The following is an 18,917-nucleotide window of genomic DNA, read 5'->3' as shown; positions in this document are numbered from 1 at the left end:
ATGTGTGAGGCGCGGGCTATAAGGCTGCCGGCGGGGAGGAAGGCACCGAAGCAGCAGGCCGAGAGGTCAGGGGCACATCGAGGGGCCCCGGCAAGGCTGCCCAAGGCGGGGGGGGGGGGGTCCCTCCTGCACAGAGCACCCAGCGGGGGCCCCTTGGGGATTTCTGGGCCCCCCAAGAGCTGCGGGAGAGAACGCAGGAGAAGAAACTTCAAGTCCGTGTCCAGGCGGCAACAGCGACGAACGGAAATAAAAAAATAAATTAAATAACCGAAGGATTTCTGACGCCTCCCAGCACCACTGCCGCGGGCACGGTGTGGAGGACAGCGTGGAGCCCAGCGGCTACACCTGGTTTCTGTGGGTACCTGAGGACTAGCTTGTGGGGCTCAGAGGCAGGTGCAGGGGCTAGGGGAGTGGGGAGGCCCATCAAGGAGGGGCCAGGCTGCTCAGGGCTGGGGGGGGGGGGGCGGGGACAGGCCAAGGGCTGAAGGGAAGAAAGGAAGGGACAGAGCCCTTTGGCTTCACAGCTTAATTTCTCTCCCACCTCGCTCTCTCCTGGGGGAGGGGGGGCAGACTGGGGGAGACAGAGAGGAAGGAGAGGGGGAGGGGCCACACCCCAGGTCGGCACCCCTGTCTCCAGTCGCCGGTCGGAGGGGTGGGGTCCCCCACTTTCCTGCTGTGCTGTGGGGCATCACTCCTGGGCCCCAGGTAACCGCCGTCCGCTCCAGATCTTCACGGTCAGATCACTGCAGGCGAGGAGAGATGGGGGACCAGTCAGCTCTCAAGGTGGGCCTGGCTGGCGATCCCCCCGGCCAAGGGAAGGACAGGCTCGACTCCCCAAGCTTCCCGAGGGGCCAGTGGGGAGGGTGCAGGGCAGGGGGTGCGGAGGGGGTCCTGGGAGACTCCTCGGGGCGGGCTCTCGCTGGCCTGCTCCGTCCCCCTTTCTGATGCCTGCTAGCCTGGCACCCCTCTGCGGTGGGGACTGGGGGGTGCGGGGGGGGAGGGCCTGTCCACGGCGCATGCTCGGAAGAGTGGGGCAGCTGAGACCGTGTTGGGGAGGGTGCTGTGGGGGCAGGCAGGGGGGAGTAAAATAGTCTCGTACCGTGAAGAAGCAGCTCAGATCGAAGTGGAGAAAGAGAGGGAGAGGAAAGAGGGGAACGGGGGCGGGGGGTGGTCAGGGCAGGGTGGTGGCACGGCCCTTTATGGCCAGGACCCGGCGTGGAATGCAGGGGGTGAGTCCAGGCACGTAATTCCACACCTTGACCCGGCAGTCACTGTGGGGGAGACAGGGGGGTGGGGGGGAGGGCACAGCGGGAAGAAGAAAGAGAAGAGAGAGCCGCTGAGTAGGTCCGGGACAGGCCGGCGGGGCGGGGGACGAGTGTGCAGCTGTGCCCGGGGCGGCCCCGTGGCCCTCCTCAAAGGCTGCGGGGTGTGCATGGAGCCCCCGGGGACAGCCAGGGCCCCCCCACCTCCCCCCGGCTCTCCGGCACCCACCTGGAGGCGGTGAAGACGTGCTTGGCGTTGGTGCAGATGGCGTTGATGGGACTGTCGTGGCCTTTGAGCTCGCTGATGAGCGTGAAGTTGTCCACGTTCCAGGCCTTGATGACGCCCGCGCGGCAGGCGCTCAGCAGCATGGGGCGGCCGGGCACGAAGGCCAGCGCGCTCACCCAGTCCTTGTGCGCATTGGGGATTTGCTGCCGGGGCAGGGGGCCGGGCATGAGGGCCAGGGAGTGCGGGAGGGAGGCAGAGGGAGAGGACCCCCAGAGCAAAGGTTGTGGGGGCAGAGCAGGAACCCTGGGGAGCCCCGGCCCTCAGGCCATCGGGGCTGGAACCCCAAGAGCTCCTGCACCCCTTGACTCTGACAGCCCCCTACCCCCATACCTGGATGAGCTCCACAGGGCCGGGCGCCCTGACCCGACTGACCTCCCACCCTGTACCTAGAGGAGACCCCACAGGGCCGGGTGCCCTTGACAGGATTGAGCGCCCCCCCCCACCCCCCGCGCACCTAGATGAGACTCCGCGGGGCTGGGTCCCCCGACCCAACTGACCCTCCCCCCCTGTACCTGGACAAGCCCCTGCTGCTCCAGGTCCCACTTCTTGATGCCATTGTCCCTGGAGCCACTGAACAGCGCGTCCCCCTGGATGGCCAGGCACTCGATGCCGTCATAGTGTGGCGGCTCGAAGTTGTGGGTGGGGCCAATGGTGCCCCCCACACACTCCCCCAGCTCGAACATCTGTGGGGGACGGGGAAGGCCAATTACTGCGGGTGGGGGGGTGGAGCTCCCTGAGGGGGTGCTGGGAATGAGGGGAGACTGGAGGGGAGATGGGGAGTCCCGAAGGCAGGCCTGGGAACTTCTCTTTCCCAGGAATTGACCATAACCTCACCAGCACTGGTTCACAGCCACCGGCCTCCTCCTTCCACAGCTGTTCTGGGGCTCTCAACTGTTACAGGCCCTGCCCGGGGAGGGGCTCGCTCTCTCCCTCCCTCCCTTACTCTCTCTCTTCCTCCCCCTCTCCCTTTCTCTCACTTTTGTTTTGGGGCCACCCCGATGATGCCCTGTGTTCAGGAATCGCTCCTGGCGATGCTCATGAACCATAAGGGGTGCTGGTGCTGGGGTCCACAGTGTGCAGGCACGCGCCCCCGCCACTGCACTGTCATTGCTCCTGCCTCCCTTTTCTTTTTGCCTTTTTTGACCACACATGACCTGGATTGGGGGCTACTCCCGGCATGGTGCTGAGGTTCACATGGTGCTGGAGACTGAGCCGCCTCCTAGCCCTGTGGCCTTGTTTCCAGATCCGTCCTGTCATCCTGTACCCTGACATCACTCCCTGACACCCACCCGATGGATGAGGCCGCCCCAGAGGCCTCTCCCAGACCCCAGTCTCTCCCTTCCACAAGGGGCCCCCCAAAGCAAAGAGGAAGAGAAACATCCCGGAGGGCAGGGCGCCAAGGAGGCTGGGTACCTTCACATAGTGGTCCTTGGAGCCGGTCACCACCAGGTCGTGCTGGCTGGCCGTCTGGGTGACTGTCAAACACATCACAGGGCCAATGTGGCCGGTCAGCTTGCCCACAGGCTGGAACCTGCATGTGGAGGAGGGGCAGAGGCCCAGCGGGGACAGGGGGCAGAAGAGAGCTGGGGTGAGGTGGGGGTGCTGGCCCAGGCCTCACACCCTTCCTCAGAGGCAGGGGCCAGGGCGGGGACATGCATTGCATGGCCAAGGGTGTGGGCAGGCCAGGGCCACCCACCCTGACCCCTGGGAGACCCCTGAGCTCTTGACTGACCGGCTGAGCTCCCAGATGCGGACGGCGTTGCCCGAAGCGGCGTACAGCATGGTACCCGAGGGGCTGAGGGCAATCTGATTGATCTGGTGCTCGCCAGGGGCACTGGTGATGACCCGCGTGGAGGTGGCCGCACAGGCATCCCCTGAGATCACCTGGCCCGAGGACCTGACAGCAAGGAGGAGGCAGGGATCAAGCAGTCCATTTGCACAGGCTAGAAACCATTCTTCCAGGAAGCCTTCCCTGATCTACAGAGCAGTGGCAGCTTCTCTGGGGAAGGCTTTGATCAGTGAACTGGGGTACCCCACGAGGCATACCTGTACCCACCCCCACTCTCCTAGGTGAAAGCCAAGTCCCCACCCTGGCTGTCCGTGGCTCCAGGTTTGGAAGGAGCAAAAGGCCAGGGTTCTGGTCTCGTGGGAATCACTCAACCTCCGAGTCAGCATCTTCCACCACTGGGTTGGCTTTGTCTTTGGTTTGGGGGTCACACCCTGCTGTGCTTAGGGGGGTCACTCCTGGCTTTGCACTCTCCCAAATTCCTGGCAGTATTTGGGAGACCATATGGGACCCAGGGATTGAACCTGGGTCGGCCACATGCAAGACAAGCGCCCTCCCCCCCGTACTGTCTCTCCACCCCCGGGTTTTGCTTTTATAAGGCAATTTTTTTTTTGCCTTTTTTGGGTCACACCCGGCGATGCACAGGGGTCACTCCTGACTTTGCACCCAGGAATTACCCCTGGCAGTGCTCAGGGGACCATATGGGATGTTGGGAATCAAACCCATGTTGGCCGCGTGCAAAGCAAACGCTCTATCCGCTGTGCTATTGCTCCAACCCCCTAGACAATTTTTGGGGAAGCAGTTTGGGTTCACAGTAGAAGGAGGGAAAGGGAGAGACCCTGGTGGGTACCTGCCACATGGAGACCAGCACCCCAGCCCAGGGTGCTTTTGCTGCTGGCGAAGTGCCACATGCCCGGGGCTGACCCTGTGGCATGCTCCCCCGGGGGAGAGACCCGGTGGCCGCTCTGGGCGGCCCCACTGCCAGGAAGTGTCGGTCAAACGACAGGCAGGTTGAGGCTCAGTGTCAGTGGCAGATGGAAGCCGGACTACCAGGGCCGTTTATTCAAGCAGGGCTCCCTGCCCACCCCAGTGCCAGACCCATGTGCAGCCAGGCACCCTCTACTTCATCCTGGCCCTGGTTCTGGCATCCCGACAGCAAAAATGTTTTCAAGCCATGCTCAGGGACGGGACCAAGTGTATGGCGCAGCACTGCTGGGAGAGACGGCGCCAAGACACACCCGTGACTGCCGCTGACCGACACTGACCGACCAGTGCCGGGGCTACATGCGCCTCTGTACCACAGAGCTGCATCACCCCAGCAGCCACGCCACGGGGAGCGGGCAGGGACGGACTTACGTGAGGGTCCGGATGCACTTGGCCGAGTCCCGGATGTCCCACACCTTAATGTAGGAGGTGGACACGGAGAACACCAGCCCCGAGTGGCCGCAGTACTTGATGGACACCACGTTGTTGGGGTGACCCTTCAGAGCCACGATCTCCTGCCCCGTCACCAGGTTCCACATCTTACAGCTTCGGTCTGTGTGAGGAGGAGAGCGCGCCTCCGCAGGGAGCCACCCCCAGGTCAGAATACACATTCACACGACCCCTGCCCCCCAATACCACCCAGGGAGGGGAGGGGGTCTGGGCAGCCTGGAGGACAGACACTCTGAGCGGGAGGCGGGTGTGTGCTCCTGTGGGCATATGTGTGCATTCGCGTGCTCAGAAAAGGACCGGCTCACAGCTTCCCAAACAAACTCCCAGAGACACCTGAGTCAGGGAAGGCTGCTGGTGTCCCTGGCCAAGACAAAACTGTTCTGGCTCACTCCTCAAGCCCGCGTGCTCCTTTCAATCTCGCTAGCTTCACTCTCTTTGCTTGCTAGTTCCTCTCTGGAGAAGCCCGTGTTTTCTCTCGAACACCCTTCCCTCTCTGTTTTATTTATGTTTTTCTTTTTGGGTCACACCCGGCATTACACAGGGGTTACTCCTGGCTCTGCAACTCAGGAATTACTCCTGGCGGTGTTCAGGGGACCATATGAGATGCTGGGAATCGAACCCGGGTCGGCTGCGTGCAAGGCTGCGTACCCGCTGTGCTACCACTCCAGCCCCACACTTCTCTCTGTCTCCTCTCCTCTTCCCAATCAAGTTTTGTTCAGTAAAAACTACCTTCACTTAAAAAAACAAAAAGACAAAAGAACCCACAGAGCCTTTTTGTTCCCGGTTTCAGGAAGCGAGCTCCGAGCGGAGTCTCCCAGCACGGACCCTTGGATGCTGCCCGGCAGAGTCCTGGTAACCCCTGAACACCACTGACCATGCACAGCTGGCCCTGGCCATGGAGCACTCTTGGTGCCCTCACAAGAAACCAGTGGCAGCCCCTCCCTGTAACTGCTGTCCTGGCAGCGAAGGAGCAAGCGGTGTTCCATCATGGCGATGGACCTCAGGCCAGCAAGCCCCCCAGGGACAACAGAGCAGCATTCAGGTTTGTGAAAGGACAGTGGGTATGTGCACGGTGACTGGCTTCCTAGGGAGGCGCGTCTCAGAATGCAGCTTCCGGGGACTGCACACACTCGCCGGGCAGGCTGTCTGTCCCCAGCCGTTCTGACACCAGAGCGGAGGGGACGCCACCGAGACTCTGGGGCAGCTACTGAGACCCTCGCATGGCTTGGCCAAAAGGCAAGGCTGGAAATCAGGGGTCCGGAGGGGAGGACATTGAGGGCAGGGAGACAGGGGTCCCTGAGAAGCTTCCTAGAGTTTCCAAGGGAAGCACAAGAGGAAGTGCTGATGGGGCCACTGAGTCACACAGAGGAAAGGAGGAGGCAGAGGGCCAGGCAACAGGGGCCTCCTCCGGGCCCCTTGGGGAACAGGCTGATGCCCAGGGGACCCTACCCCAAGGCAGCTGGTGCCACTCACCTTTGGAGCCTGTGAAGAGCAGCTCGTCGGTGGCGTCCAGGCAGAGGATGGGCTTGCTGTGGCCCTCGGCCACGGAGACACACTGCAGCGGGGCTGTCCGTGTGCCCTTGGCTCCTCCGATAGGCGAGATGATGCCCCTTCCCGGGAGAGAGGGAGAGAAGGGCAGTCTGTCAGTGCACGGGACCCAGCCAGGCTGAGCAAGGCACGCACGAGGGCAACGGATGGAGAAGGGACGAGGGTCTCCTGGGGAGACTCCAGACACCAGCAGGGCCTAGCACGTCTGGGCATGGAGACATGCCAAGCTCTCGGGCCCACACTGAGTCAGGCCCTGTCCCCAAGTCCCCTGAACCTGCATGATTGAAGACTCAGACGCGGCCAGGCCCCCTGTGCAGTGCTCAGGCCTCGGGGTCACAGCTCACCAATGCCAGGTAAATCCAGCTGAGGCCAAGGTGCAGAGAGAATGCTAAGGTGGCCCCAGGCAGCCCTGGCTTGGGGTACCTGTGAGTGACTGCCTGAGGGGCTCCCAAGAATGCACATACACACACACACACACTCACATGATCACACATCTACACACACCATGCACACTCGTACTATCACGTAAGTACACACACAGGACCACCCATCCACACACTTGTGCTATAGTGTAAGTACCCACACACTCACATATGCTATCATGTAAGTACACTCACACACACGATCATCATGATCATCCATCCACACACTCACACACAACATGCTCAGTCATGCATAAGCACACATATATACACAGATATCCATCCATTCACACGTAAACTCATACTCACCCTTGCATACCCGCATAGATGCACACAAATGCATGCACACATCCACCCATACACACAACCACATTCACACACACTCTCTTTTTTTTTTTTTTTTTGCTTTCTGGGTCGCACCTGGCAAAGCACAGGGGTCACTCTTGGCTCTGTACTCAGAAATTATCCCTGGCGGTGCTCAGGGGGACATATGGGATGCTGGGAATTGAACCCGGGTCAGCCACATGCAAGGCAAATGCCCTACCCGCTGTGCTATTGCTCCAGCCCACATACTCTCATTCTCGCATAAGCGCACACACAATTACAATCACCTCTCCACACATACACTCACACACCCACTCACATACATGCACAAACACATATGTACACATATACAGTCACACTATCACACACATACTCAGACTGATGCTTGCATGCACATACTCATACAATCTTACACACATACACACGGTCATAATACTCTCACACACTCACACGCGCCCCCTCTGTACCACATGGTCAGACCCGGGACTGTCACTTGTACAAAGGACTTGAGCCCTTTCAGGTCCCGGTCCCCCCCGGGTCCCTGTGGGAATGAGGTGCTATAGGCCACGCGTGCACCCAGAGTCCTCCAAGAATGCCCAGAGACAAAGGTGCTTCTCCTGGAGGGCAGGAGGGACCTGCCCTGGGCTGCCCGCATGCTGTGAGCTTTGTGGGGGAGGAGCATTCTCCTCTCCCTAGACGCAGACCCCCAGGGTCAGTTTCCAGGGCTCAATCAGGCTGGCCAATGTCACGCCAGCACAAATGGCCCCTTAAGCGTCACAGCTGCCCCCTCCCTGAGCGGGGCTTGGGCCTGGCCATGACCGTGAGGACAAGCAAGAGGTGACTGTGGAGAGTCAGGGGACAGCGCATGCCCGGAGAAGTGGGGGATGGCCTTTCCCCTGCGGGGGCACCCAGAGGGGCACACGTCCAAGCCCATGATGCCAGAGAGTGGGGGGCTGTGCAGGGCCCTGGGGGAGAGGGCCAGCCTGGGGCGAGCAGCTGCGTCCCCTCCCCAGGCCCAGCTCCCGAGACCATGCGGCACCCCTGGGGGTGGGGATGTGGGAAGGGAGGGCGGCATGCTGAGGACTAGGGCTCAGGCAGGGGGCGGGGCAGAGAGGAGAGCGAGCGAGCTGGGGGCGCACACGCGAGAGCCATTCTGTGTGTACCTCAGGACCTCCGACAAAGAGGAGTCGCTGTCATCAGACCTGGGAAGGCAGAAAATTAGCTGGATTAGGGGGCGATTAGGGGGCGAGAGGGGGTGCACGGAGGGAGGAGGGGCAGAGGCAGGAGGAGCAGGGGAGAGGTCAGAGGGCGGGTTATTCTCCCGGGGGGGGCGGAGAGAAGCAGAGGGTCAGGGTGCTTGCTTGCTCAAGGAGAGCAGTGGGGGTTGGGGGGCAGGCTGGCAGGGGAGCCGTGGACGCCCCCAGGAGCGGGACACCGGGGTGCCGCAGCTAACAGGTGTGAAGAGAGGGGTGTCGGGGGGGAGGCGCCAGCCCTCACTCGGGGAGAAGGTCGTGGCCATTTGCTGTCCCAAGCCTCTGTCTGCCCTGTGGGGCGCCCTGCCCCATCGCTGGCCTCTCCTAACCTGCTGCCCGCCCCTCCCGCGGCCCCTGCAGCACCTCGAGGCCTGTGGGTTCACGCCTGTGGCAGGCTGGCACACTCCAGGGCTGCTGAGGCCTGGCACGAATAGACTCAGGGTCCGGAAGACCACCAGGCTGGCGTGGCCAGAACCCCCCATCCCAAAGTTTCTGAGAAAGGTCGCCTGCGGGACCCAGAGCCTCTCAGAGAAGGGGCACTCCCCATGCCCCGACACACAGAAACACCCCCTTCTAGGTCCTCTCTACACTTCCCTAAAGATGGCACTGACCCCACTGGGTAGCCTAGAGCGTGGCCCACTGGGGTCACAGGAAGTTGGAGAGAGCGGGAGAGCAGAGGACAACCCCAATGGGGTCCTCCCCCTGTGTCAGAGACCCTGGGTCTAAGCTGCCCCCCTCCCCGGAGTCTCCTCCCCTGGCACAGGGATCAGGACAAGTGTCATGGCTGGGCGGGACTCCTACACCACCTCACAGTGGGGCTCGAGTAGCCTCTCAAGGTGGACGAAAGCCAGTGGCTGGCAGCCACGTGCTTTTCAGAAAGGCTGGGTGAGAAGGGGGTCTCATTCTGCGGGTCCCCAGAACCTCGGGTGAGCACTCAGAGGGGCTCTGGGGAGAGTCCCAGGGGCCAGGAATCACCTGACCTCACCGCCACGATCCCCCCTGACCCCATCCCTGGCACTTCTCCCTTGCCCTGTCCAGAGCGCACTGCATGCTGGGGGAGGGAAGAGTCCAGATCAGGACTCGGTGGGCAGAGATGCCAAGAGAAAGGCCCCATCCCTCCAGGGCCAGCCCAGGTGAGCTCCACCCCCGGCCCCTAACCCCCGCTCTTACTTGTCCAGCGCGGACCCCTGGCTCTGGTTACTGGTGAGCCGGGAGAACACATTGCGGTCATTTCGGGGCCGAGTGGGAGGGGATGAGGGTGGCGTGAATCCCACATCCGTGGACCTGGAGAGTGGGACAGAGAGCAGCCCCCGTGAGTGGCCGCACCTGCCCGCCGCTCTACACCCCTCATCCTTGGAGCGCTGTGTCCACACCCCGAGTTCCCACCTTGTGATTAAAGTACATTTGTTCTATTATTATCATTTTGGTTTGGGGGCCACACCCGGCAGTGTTCAGGGCTTGCTCCTGGCTCTGAGCTCAGGGTTCACACCTAGAAGGCTCGGGGGACCATACCTGGTGCTGGGGATTGAACCCGGGTCAGCAACGTGCAAGGCAAATGCCTACCCTGCTCTACTATCTCTCTAGCCCTGGTTAAAATGCATCTGTAATCCCAAAGGCCCTGGTGCTCTGTGGGGTTACGGTCCCCGGATGGACATGCGACAGAGTCAGTCCCAGATTCCCTTTCCTACAATCTGGTTCACAAGAAAGTCTGGGAGTGGTTCCTTTATTTATTTTCTTTTGATTTGGGGGGTCACACCTTGCTGTGCTCAGGACTTACTCCTGGCTCTGTGCTCAGGGACCCCTCCTGGTGGTGCTGAGGGGACCCCGTGGGGCACAGGAGCAAACCCAGGTTGGCTGTGTGCAACACGAGTGCCTATGTGTTCTGCTATCTCTCCGGCCCCTTTTCTCTGCATTATGTGTTTTGTTGTTGTTGTTCTTGTTGTGTGTTTTGTGGATGTCACTGGTGTGTGCCTCGTGGAGAAAATGCAAGGGAAGAGAACGTGGGACCGGGGTAAGAGCCGATGCCCGGCTGAGCCAAGCGGCCCGCAGCAGTGAGCAGTAGCTACTAAACTTGGGCAGGGCCCACGTCAAATGGGGGTGCGTGTGGATCCACCAAACCCAGGGAGAGGAGGCTTGAAGGAGCCCTTGCCGGCTCTGGACTCAGCGGTTGCTGTGGCATCCGGGGCAAGACAGAGCGACTGCCAAGAACACAGAGAAATGCGTGACCCTGGTCCCACTCTGAAACCACTGGGCCCCTCCTCTCTTTGGAGACTTCTCAGTCAGTTCAGCCTGATTCTCCCGTTGCACAGTTGAGCGAGTTGCACTGCCTCCCCCGCCTCTGAGCTGTGTTCTCTGAGCTCAGGGGTGCAGGGGTCTGGGACCCCACAGCTATCAGATGCCTGTCCTCCCCCGCAGTGTTCCCCTGCCAGGCCCTCTGAAGCCAATCTTACCCAGGGGTTTCCCCAAGCCTCTCTGACAAATATTTTTGTGTGGCCCAAGTCACCCACAGAGGCACGGTGGGGTCTGCAGCGGCCTGGGCTCCCCCTGCCCTCCTCTCCCTGTCCTCTCTTTAAAATCCACACTCCGGGGCTGGAGCCATAGCACAGCGGGGAGGGCACCTGCCTTGCTCTGGCAGACCCGGTTTCAATCCCTGGCACCAAATATCCCCAGAACCTGCCTTGGACACAACTGGGTGTGGCCCCCAAACAAAACCCAAACATCAACCTCTACACTCCTCTCGTCTCACATGACAAGGACTTTCAAAGGCTCCAGTTGGGCTGGGGAGCCGGCTCAAAGGGCTGGAGCACAAGCTTTGCATACAGGAGTGGGACCCGTCCCAGCCCGCAGGGTACCCCAGCACCACAGGGAGCGGCCCAAGCAGCGCCCAGTTCCCATCACTGCCCAGCCGTGCTGGCCACACATTTAGGGTCAGGGGCATCCCCCCTCCCCCCCAGTTCGTGATGCCTCTGGAGACAGGAAGAGACGCTTCTCTGAGCTGAGAAGCTGATGGGTGGGAGGAGCAGAACCACTAGGTCACCCCGGCCCAGAACCAACAGTGACCAGCAGTGCTGCAGAGTGGACGCCAGGACATGAGCTCACCTGATGGGCTGCCCTCGGTCGTAGGACTTCCGGCGGGTCAGCGGGGATTTGTCAGCACCTCGGGACTGGCGGGGGCTGCCGCAGAGGGAGCAGTGAGGCGGGGCCTGCCCCCCACCGCCCCACCCTATCCCCAGCCCACCCTGGACCGCCCAGGCCCCGCCCCCTTCCCACCTCTGTCCCGCCCCTTCCCTGCCCCCCTGGACTGCTCCCACTTACAAGGTGTTCCCGCGGGTGGGCAGGCTGATGGTGCGGGAGACTTTGTCCCGGTAGTAGGGGTCGCGCACGGAGAAACCCACCGCGTCCTCTTTGATCTCCACGAGGGAGGCCAGGGACTTGGTGATGTTCTTGGTGGAGATGTCCAGCGGGGGTCCCAGGCACTCAGCGGACACCGCCTTCATCTGCGCTGATAGGCGGGGCTCCCCCTGTAAAGAAACGTCTGGGTTGGACCCATGTCCCCGCGGGATGGGGAAAATCTAAAAAGGAAGTGGTCCCCTTCGTGGAAGGGATGCTTTCAAGACACCTGGGGAATCCCAAGCAGAGGAAAATGGTTCTTACTGGAACCAGGCAAGCCCAGTACACCTCGCCTTCTCCTTCTGTCTACGCCAACTCCAAGGGAAGCCTTCCCTGCACCCACATTCCAGTTACAGGCAGCCTGGGGGGCCGCACACGGACCCGCCTTCTGTCTTCCAGAGGGCTCACCTTGAACTTGAAATCATCATGGCTGGTGGAGCCTTTCATGGTAAATGACTGGGAGAAACTGAGGAAGAAGGATGTGGGATGCGTCAGGATCCGCATAGCCTGTGCTCTGGCACTCAGACTTTGGGTCCCCAAATCCCAGCTCAGTCGCGCCCTCCCCCCGAGCCCCAGCTCTCACCTCCCCTCGGAGAACTCTGAGATCTCCTCATCGGTGCTGGCATAGCCATTCTCTGTGGGACAGAGGGCAGGAGGCAGGGTGGTGAGCGCCCCCCAGAGCGAGCGAAGGAGACTGCTTCCTCCTCTCCTCCCCAAAACTCAAGGGATCAACATGGGCTTCTTGGGAGTTCTGGGAAGTTCTCCCCAGAGGGAAGCACAGGGATACCAAGGGGCTGCAAAGACCCTCAGCACAGCTGTATTCCAGCGCCCTGCATGCACACTGCACCCTGCACATCCCACCCCGTGTGTACCCACATGTGCACACCCGCACCCCATTTTTTTCCTTTTTGGGTCACACCCAGCAATGCTCAGGGATTACTCCGGGCTCTGCACTCAGGAATTCCTCCTGGTGGTGCATGAGGGACCATATGGGATGCTGGGAATCGAACTTGAGTCAGTCACGTGTGAGGCAAACGCCTTACCCACTGTGCTATCGCTCCAGCCCCCGCACCCATTTTCATCCCCACACTGTGCATATGTGCCCACGAATGCACCCACACATGTACACTCGTGGACTCCATGTACACATCTACATGCACACGCAGGCTCAGGCACTCCATGCACACACACACCCCGTGCTCTCATGGCTCCGTGTCCACATGCAATATGCACCCGCATACCCTGCTGCACGTTGTAGAGGAGGGCCTGCAGCTCGGGGTGCGCCTCAGCCTTCTCCCGCAGGGCGTCAAGGAGCAGGTGGTTCTGCGAGGCGCCGGCGAGGTCCGTCTGCCTGAGCCGCCCCTCCAGCAGCCGGATCTGCGCCTCCTTCTGGGCTACCTGCAGCCCCTGCGAGCAGGAACCAGGCCAGGGTCAGACTGTGGGCGTCTGTCTCCGCCCTCACACAACTGGCTCCCAGCAAGGAGGCTGGAGCGGTCCCCTCTAACCTTGGGGCACCCCTGTACCCCCCACAGGCCGAACCTGGGACCCTGAATCTTCCCTCAGACGCATAGTCCAGAAGGCCCTGTTCTGGGCTGAGCCAGGGGCCCATATTCGTGTGCTGAAGTCTAATCTTCAGTACCTCAGTGCGAGGCTGTTCGGAGACGGGCCTTTACAGAGCCAGGGGTCCAGGGCTAATCTTACTGCATGATGTGGCTGTGTCTCAGGACACAGCTATGCAGAGGGAAGGCATGGGGGGAGGACGATGTCCACAAGCCAAGAGAGCTTCCTGCCCACCCCTGCCTCGTGAACCCCCAGTGACAATGACTGAGATGTGTGCACACCCCCACACCTGGGCTTGTCCTGGCAGACTTGCACTCCCAGGGCACACCCTTCGGGGGGACCCCAGCAATGTCCAGAAGGGACTCTCCCGCCTCTTTCCAGGGTCACAGGCACCCGATGTGCCCCCATGTCCCCAAAGACATGCTGTCACCTCTGTTGACAGGAGCAACAGAGACTCCAAGGGACAGTCAGTGCCAACCCTCCTGGGTGGGCTGTGCTTGGTCTGTCTGTCCATCTGTCTGTCTCTTGACACTCCCTGACACTCTCACACTCTGCCACACTCTACCCCTCCCTCCGGCCCCACGGATCATCAACTGAACGGGGGGTGATGCACAGGGACCCCTGTAATGGAGACCCCGCAGTGAGCCGGGCATGGGGCCCAACCCATGGGCATGCATCACCCCCCCTTAAAGCCACTCGGTCGGGCATTAGGCTGGTGCTGTCATCACCCCATCATCTCGGAATCCACGGCCGAGAGGTGAGCGGCTTGCTTGCCCTGGCCTATTAGTGAAGTCCTGATGATGGGGAAGGGGACGGGACGGGGACCCTGCAGCCTGCCCACCTTGTCAATGGACGCCTTGAGGAAGTTGTCCAGCAGGAGGCGGGCTTCGGCCAGGGAGCAGGAGCTGATGACCACTGAGGTGTCCGTGGAGTCCAGCTCCTCCTAGGACCGGAAGGCAGGCAGGGAGGGAGGCGGGAGGGCACACCCAGGTCAGGGGGGGGGGCCGCCACTTCTCTGCCCCTCCCCGCCTCCCCCCTCCATCCCCGTGGCCCGACCTTGGTCTCCTCCAGCTGCACGATGGTGGCCTGGCAGTCCGTGATGCTGTCGTTGATGTAGTCGATGTTGGCCGCCAGCACCTCGATCTCCTCCGCCAGCTCCTGCAGCCCCTTCTCCTCCTCGGGGCTCTCGGCCTGCAGCCGCTCCCGCTTTCTCCGCAGCGCCTCTTGCAGGAGGAACAGCTCCTCCCTTTTCTGGGGGCAGGAAAGGGCGCCTTAGGGTGCTGCCCGGCCTGCTCCCCGCCTCCTTCCGCCCCTCTGCACTCCAGAGCAGGCAGAAGGAACCGGGCAGAGAGAGGGGCCAGAGTTGAGTCGGCGTGGGGACGGGGGAGCCCAAGAGTCAGTCGGAGCCCACCGGGGGCCCACCTTGATAAGCCGCTCCATGTCAGCCTCCAGGTTGACGAGGGTCATTCTCTGCATGACGATGCCGATGATGCGCCGCTCCAGGGACTGCCACTTGAGCCTGGCCGCCTTGCTGAAGCTCTGGCTGGCCCCTTTCTTCTGGAACTTCTTTCTGGAGACGGGACTGGGTGGGGCCGGCTCAGCCTCTGGGCTCCGACCCCCACCCTACCTGGCCTGCCCACGACGCCCTCAACCTCAACTTCCCGTCTGTGTCTCCCGGGTCCTGCGCCCCGCTGACTTCCACCCGCCCCCACGGCTGCAGCCAGGGCAGCCCTGTGTCCCCCTCACCTAGCAGGGCGAGCGCCGTTGACCGTGGGTGCGGGTTGGTCCCCCAGGAAGTGGTTGATCTTGCGGTTCCACTGGCGCACGATGCTGGAGACAGAGCGCGCCCCCGACTCGGCCTCGGACGAGGTGGTGCTGGCTGACACCTCAGCCCCTGAGTCCAGCATGGGGGGCTTGGGCCCCGCGCGCCCTGCTACCCGCTCAGACATGGGCTTGGCCAGACGCCTCAGAGCAGTCACCTGGGGGCCGGAGAAAGTGTCCTTAGGAGCAGGGCGCAGTCTGGGATTGGGTGCGGGAAGGTCCCGGGCGGGGGGAAGCAGAGGATGAGTATGGGGCGCCCTGTCCACTTCGGAGACCAAGAATCCCTGCTGGGCCCTGCCCCTCCCCACGCCTGACCTGCCGCTCACGGCCCTCCTGGGCCTTTCTAGAGAAAAACCCCTCACCAGGTCTCACTCAACGCATCTGCCAAGCGCATGAACAGCAAGTCAGTCTGGGGGGCTGGGACCACCGCCTCGGGCCGTGGGGGGCAGCAGGGGCTCTCTCTCACCTCCTGTGTCTTCCTCCTTAGCACCATTTCCTGCTGCCGCTTCTGGGACTCCAGCGCTCGGATTTGAAACTACGATTGGGGGGAGAAGAGAGGCAGGGCTGATGCTGAGCCCACCCCCCAAACCCCTCCGGGGCCAGGGGACCCAGACGCTGGCCCCTCTCTGCAGGGACAGTCCCCAGGGAGGTATCCTGGACCAGCACCCTGCTGGTCGGCAGCACCCCGAGCAGGACCGGGCAGCTGCCCCCCAGCCTGCCCCACCCGGCACCCACTCCCCATCCCAGCGGGGGGCTGCGGCAGGTGGGGGGGGGGGGGCAGGCGCCCTCACCTCCTGCCGCCGATGCTCCTTCTTGAGCTGCGCGATCTCGCGGTTCCGTTTGGTCTCCACCAGCCGCCGCCTCTGCTGCTCCTCCCGCATCTGCTTCATCAGCGCCACCTGGCGCAGGCAGCGGCGGTGGCGGTGAGGCCAGGCTGGGGCACGACCACGCCCCAGCCCCCAGGAATGGCCGCTTCCCCAAGTCCAACCCACCCTGGGCCCCACTGCTGGTCCATGCCCAAAGCACAGGCCCTGGGTCTGGGCATTCGAGACCTGCTCCTGGGTGATGGGCCAAGGAGTGGGGCATCAGAGCCAGAGTCCAGGTAACTACCAGGTGCAGCCCCCAAACCAGTGCTGCTCATTGGGGATGAGGGACAGGCCAGGCCATATGCTGGCCACAAGGTGACCCAGAGAGCCAGGCCCAACCCTTCCTGTTTAGGGAAAAGCCAAGAGGACCCTGGACACAGGGCTGTTAGCCAGCAGGTGACGGGCAGTGACAGCAGCCCAGTGTGGCTAGGACCAGCCCACGTGGTCGCCTCAAGTCATCACACCCCACCCCGTTCCTCAGCCCCGCGCCCCTGGCTGAGGGTAAGCACCACAGGCTTTCTCCACCTTCCGGGGAGCTGGCCCACCCCACCCCCTTCTGGGCAGCAGTGTGCCCTGGGTGGGTCAGCAGAGGAAACGTCCCTGGACACAGGAGCCAGCTCTTGCCCAGTGGATAGGCTCGACTAGCGCTGATCTGCAGGCAAGACAGCGGGGCCCTGCTCCTGGTCTCAGGGATCAGGATGAGGGATCAGGAATCCTAGAGACCAGTCTTGCCTAAAGCGGGCGCAGAGGCCTGGAAGGTGACTCAGGGCTAAAGTGCTTGTCCAGCAAGTGCAGGATTGAGAGTTCATGGCAGGGTCCTGCCCATAGGGAGCCAGCAAGAAGGAATGGAAGATGCCTTGGTGACTTCTCAGTACCCAGAGCCAGTGTGAGGTTCTGAGCTTACCACTGAGGCCGCACAGGCATCGACCCTGACCACCCAGTGGACTGGGGTCCGGGCAAGGGAAAAACACGAACTGACAGAGCTGGGCCTGGAGTTTTAGTTCCTAAGAGGCATATCCACCCTAGCTGCCAGGGTAACCATGAAGCCTTAGAGAATGGGTGGACACAGCCTGGGCCCGAGACACTGGTGCTGAGAGCAACATTATTCCACAGGTCCGCAGTCCAAGGCGGTGTCCCCTCTGCAGCACACCCGAGAACACTGTGGGCCCACCTGATGGACGCTGAGATTGGTCAGGGAAGTAGGGGTTGGCCAGCAGCCAAACTCTGGGGTCAGGTGTCTCACACACCAGCTCTCAGGCTTCCAGGTAGAAGCCTCAACTGCTGGACCCTCTTTCCTTGCAGAGAACCTCAGGGGACCCCAGAGGGTGTCTTCAACCTCTGGCCTGGGCTCTCAAGAGCAGTTTGATGGCACCTGGCTGAGGGGCACCTCACCCCTAGGACTGAGGTTCAGGGACACATATGAGGCCTCTGTCCCCAGAGTGTTCTGGGGTTCTCTCTTGCTAGGCCCCACGAAGGCTGAACAGTGTAAGCACCCTGAAGAGGCATCAGTGGGGGACCACGGAGGCTGCATGAGGGCCAGACGAGACCTCCCACCGCTGGTGGGGAAAACGGGGCACAGATATGCTTCCCGGCTACACCGCCAGAGGGCACTAGAGCCCTGGTGTGTGTGTGTGTGTGTGTGTGTGTGTGTGTGTGTGCATGTGTGCATGCGTGAGTGTGTGTGTGTGTGTGTGTGTGTGTGTGTATGCGGGGGGTGCTTTCTCGCCCCTGGTCCAACCCTGGAGCCCCTGGATGTATGGTAGGGGCAAACAGAGACAGAGGTGGTCAGCCTGCCTGCCACCTCTCCCCTCCCCTACAGACTGCATCCTCCACCCCAGTCCCGGGCTCTCTCCTCTGTCTGCACCTGGTCAGTCATTAGGACACTGTCTCCCAGGGATCCCTAGAGCTGCACCCTGGTCTGGCCCTGAGCTGTGGAGATGGGGGTACACTCGGGGCTCAGGGCCAGGTTGGGAGTGTAGGAGTGGGGGACCAGGTGAGGACACATGTGTAGGATGGGTCCGGAGGGGCCGGCTCCCACACTAGGAGAGGGGCACCCTCAGAAAGCCCAGGCTCAAGGACAAGGGCACCCCTGGACAGTGCAGGCTCAGGGACAGGGGCACCCCAGACAGCCTCAGCTCAGAGACAGGGCCACCTCCCATAAACCTGGCCAGCCTGAGATGGAGTTCTCTCTACAATGGCAGCAAGAGGGAGTGCAAGGAGCCACAGAGGACACACACCATGGGGCAGACAGCGGGGCTGGGGGGCTCAGTCCCAGCTCTGTCTCACGGCCTGGGACCAACCCTCCCTGAGCACTGCTTCCCCTCAGGCACAGAAGGGGGCGACAATAGGCCTTACTCCAGACGCTTCTCCCGGGGCTGATAAGAACACACACGTATGGGGACAAGCCTCAGCCTGGCCTCTAAGAGCGCTCAAACAGCACCAACAATAACCTCTCTAAATTATAACTGCAATATAATTTAACGATAACGACGAGCGTTTTTGCTGCCGCTGTTAGAAAATTGGCACAAATGCTTCCTCGGGGAGGCTGCTGTGATGGCGTCTCCCCACCACTGGGGGCAGCACTGAGCACACGCCGCAGACCCTCCACTCGCCTTTTTTCCCAGGACCGTGCTTCAAGGGGGGGCGGTGGGGGGAGCAGGGCCAGGCCAGCGAAGCCTTCGGACCACCCGCACCTACCTTGGCCTTCTTCATCTCGGCCACCTCGGCCTGCAGCTTCTTGAGCTCCCGCTCGTAGCGAGACTGGTTCTTGAGCAGCCGCGCGTGCTCCCTCTGCGCCGCCTGCAGCTTCTGCAGGTCCCGGTTCATCTCGCGCAACCGCTTCTCGTAGTCGGCCTTGATCTTGTTGGCCTTCTCCTCGGTGTAGCACTCCATGGTGCCTGTGGGCACGGGCGTGGTCAGGGCCAGCCCCCGGCTCCCCCCCAACTGCGTCCTCTGCGACACGGAG

General features: G+C 62.0%; 1 protein-coding gene across 4 annotated transcripts in view; it reads right to left on the bottom strand.

The window, feature by feature from the left end:
• Window positions 1-585: 585 nt before the first annotated feature.
• The window catches only part of KIF21B (kinesin family member 21B), a 39,103-nt gene continuing 20,771 nt past the window's right edge, over window positions 586-18,917 (bottom strand). Inside the window, exons 15-36 of one of the 4 annotated variants that reach the window (XM_056110843.1) lie at window positions 18,650-18,849; window positions 15,878-15,985; window positions 15,553-15,621; window positions 15,012-15,244; window positions 14,688-14,835; window positions 14,322-14,516; window positions 14,107-14,208; window positions 12,947-13,112; window positions 12,289-12,340; window positions 12,114-12,171; window positions 11,631-11,836; window positions 11,415-11,489; window positions 9,486-9,599; window positions 8,226-8,264; window positions 6,242-6,378; window positions 4,691-4,871; window positions 3,281-3,445; window positions 2,962-3,079; window positions 2,061-2,231; window positions 1,492-1,691; window positions 1,100-1,271; window positions 617-743 (exon numbers count right to left, since the gene is read on the bottom strand). In XM_056110843.1, the coding sequence (XP_055966818.1) occupies window positions 1,172-1,271; window positions 1,492-1,691; window positions 2,061-2,231; window positions 2,962-3,079; window positions 3,281-3,445; window positions 4,691-4,871; window positions 6,242-6,378; window positions 8,226-8,264; window positions 9,486-9,599; window positions 11,415-11,489; window positions 11,631-11,836; window positions 12,114-12,171; window positions 12,289-12,340; window positions 12,947-13,112; window positions 14,107-14,208; window positions 14,322-14,516; window positions 14,688-14,835; window positions 15,012-15,244; window positions 15,553-15,621; window positions 15,878-15,985; window positions 18,650-18,849 (2,837 nt within the window). In that variant the 3' untranslated portion in view covers window positions 617-743; window positions 1,100-1,171. Of the gene's footprint in view, window positions 744-1,099; window positions 1,272-1,491; window positions 1,692-2,060; window positions 2,232-2,961; window positions 3,080-3,280; window positions 3,446-4,690; window positions 4,872-6,241; window positions 6,379-8,225; window positions 8,265-9,485; window positions 9,600-11,414; window positions 11,490-11,630; window positions 11,837-12,113; window positions 12,172-12,288; window positions 12,341-12,946; window positions 13,113-14,106; window positions 14,209-14,321; window positions 14,517-14,687; window positions 14,836-15,011; window positions 15,245-15,552; window positions 15,622-15,877; window positions 15,986-18,649; window positions 18,850-18,917 lie in introns of all 4 variants that reach the window. The other 3 variants (XM_056110845.1, XM_056110844.1, XM_056110846.1) reach the window with 3 other exon arrangements.

The sequence above is a fragment of the Sorex fumeus genome, unplaced genomic scaffold (genome assembly GCF_029834395.1).
Source record: "Sorex fumeus unplaced genomic scaffold, SorFum_2.1 ptg000010l, whole genome shotgun sequence".
NCBI classification, from domain to species: domain Eukaryota; kingdom Metazoa; phylum Chordata; class Mammalia; order Eulipotyphla; family Soricidae; genus Sorex; species Sorex fumeus.
The sequence above is the reverse complement of the archived record's forward strand: the minus strand, read 5'-3'. Positions and strand labels throughout refer to the sequence as shown.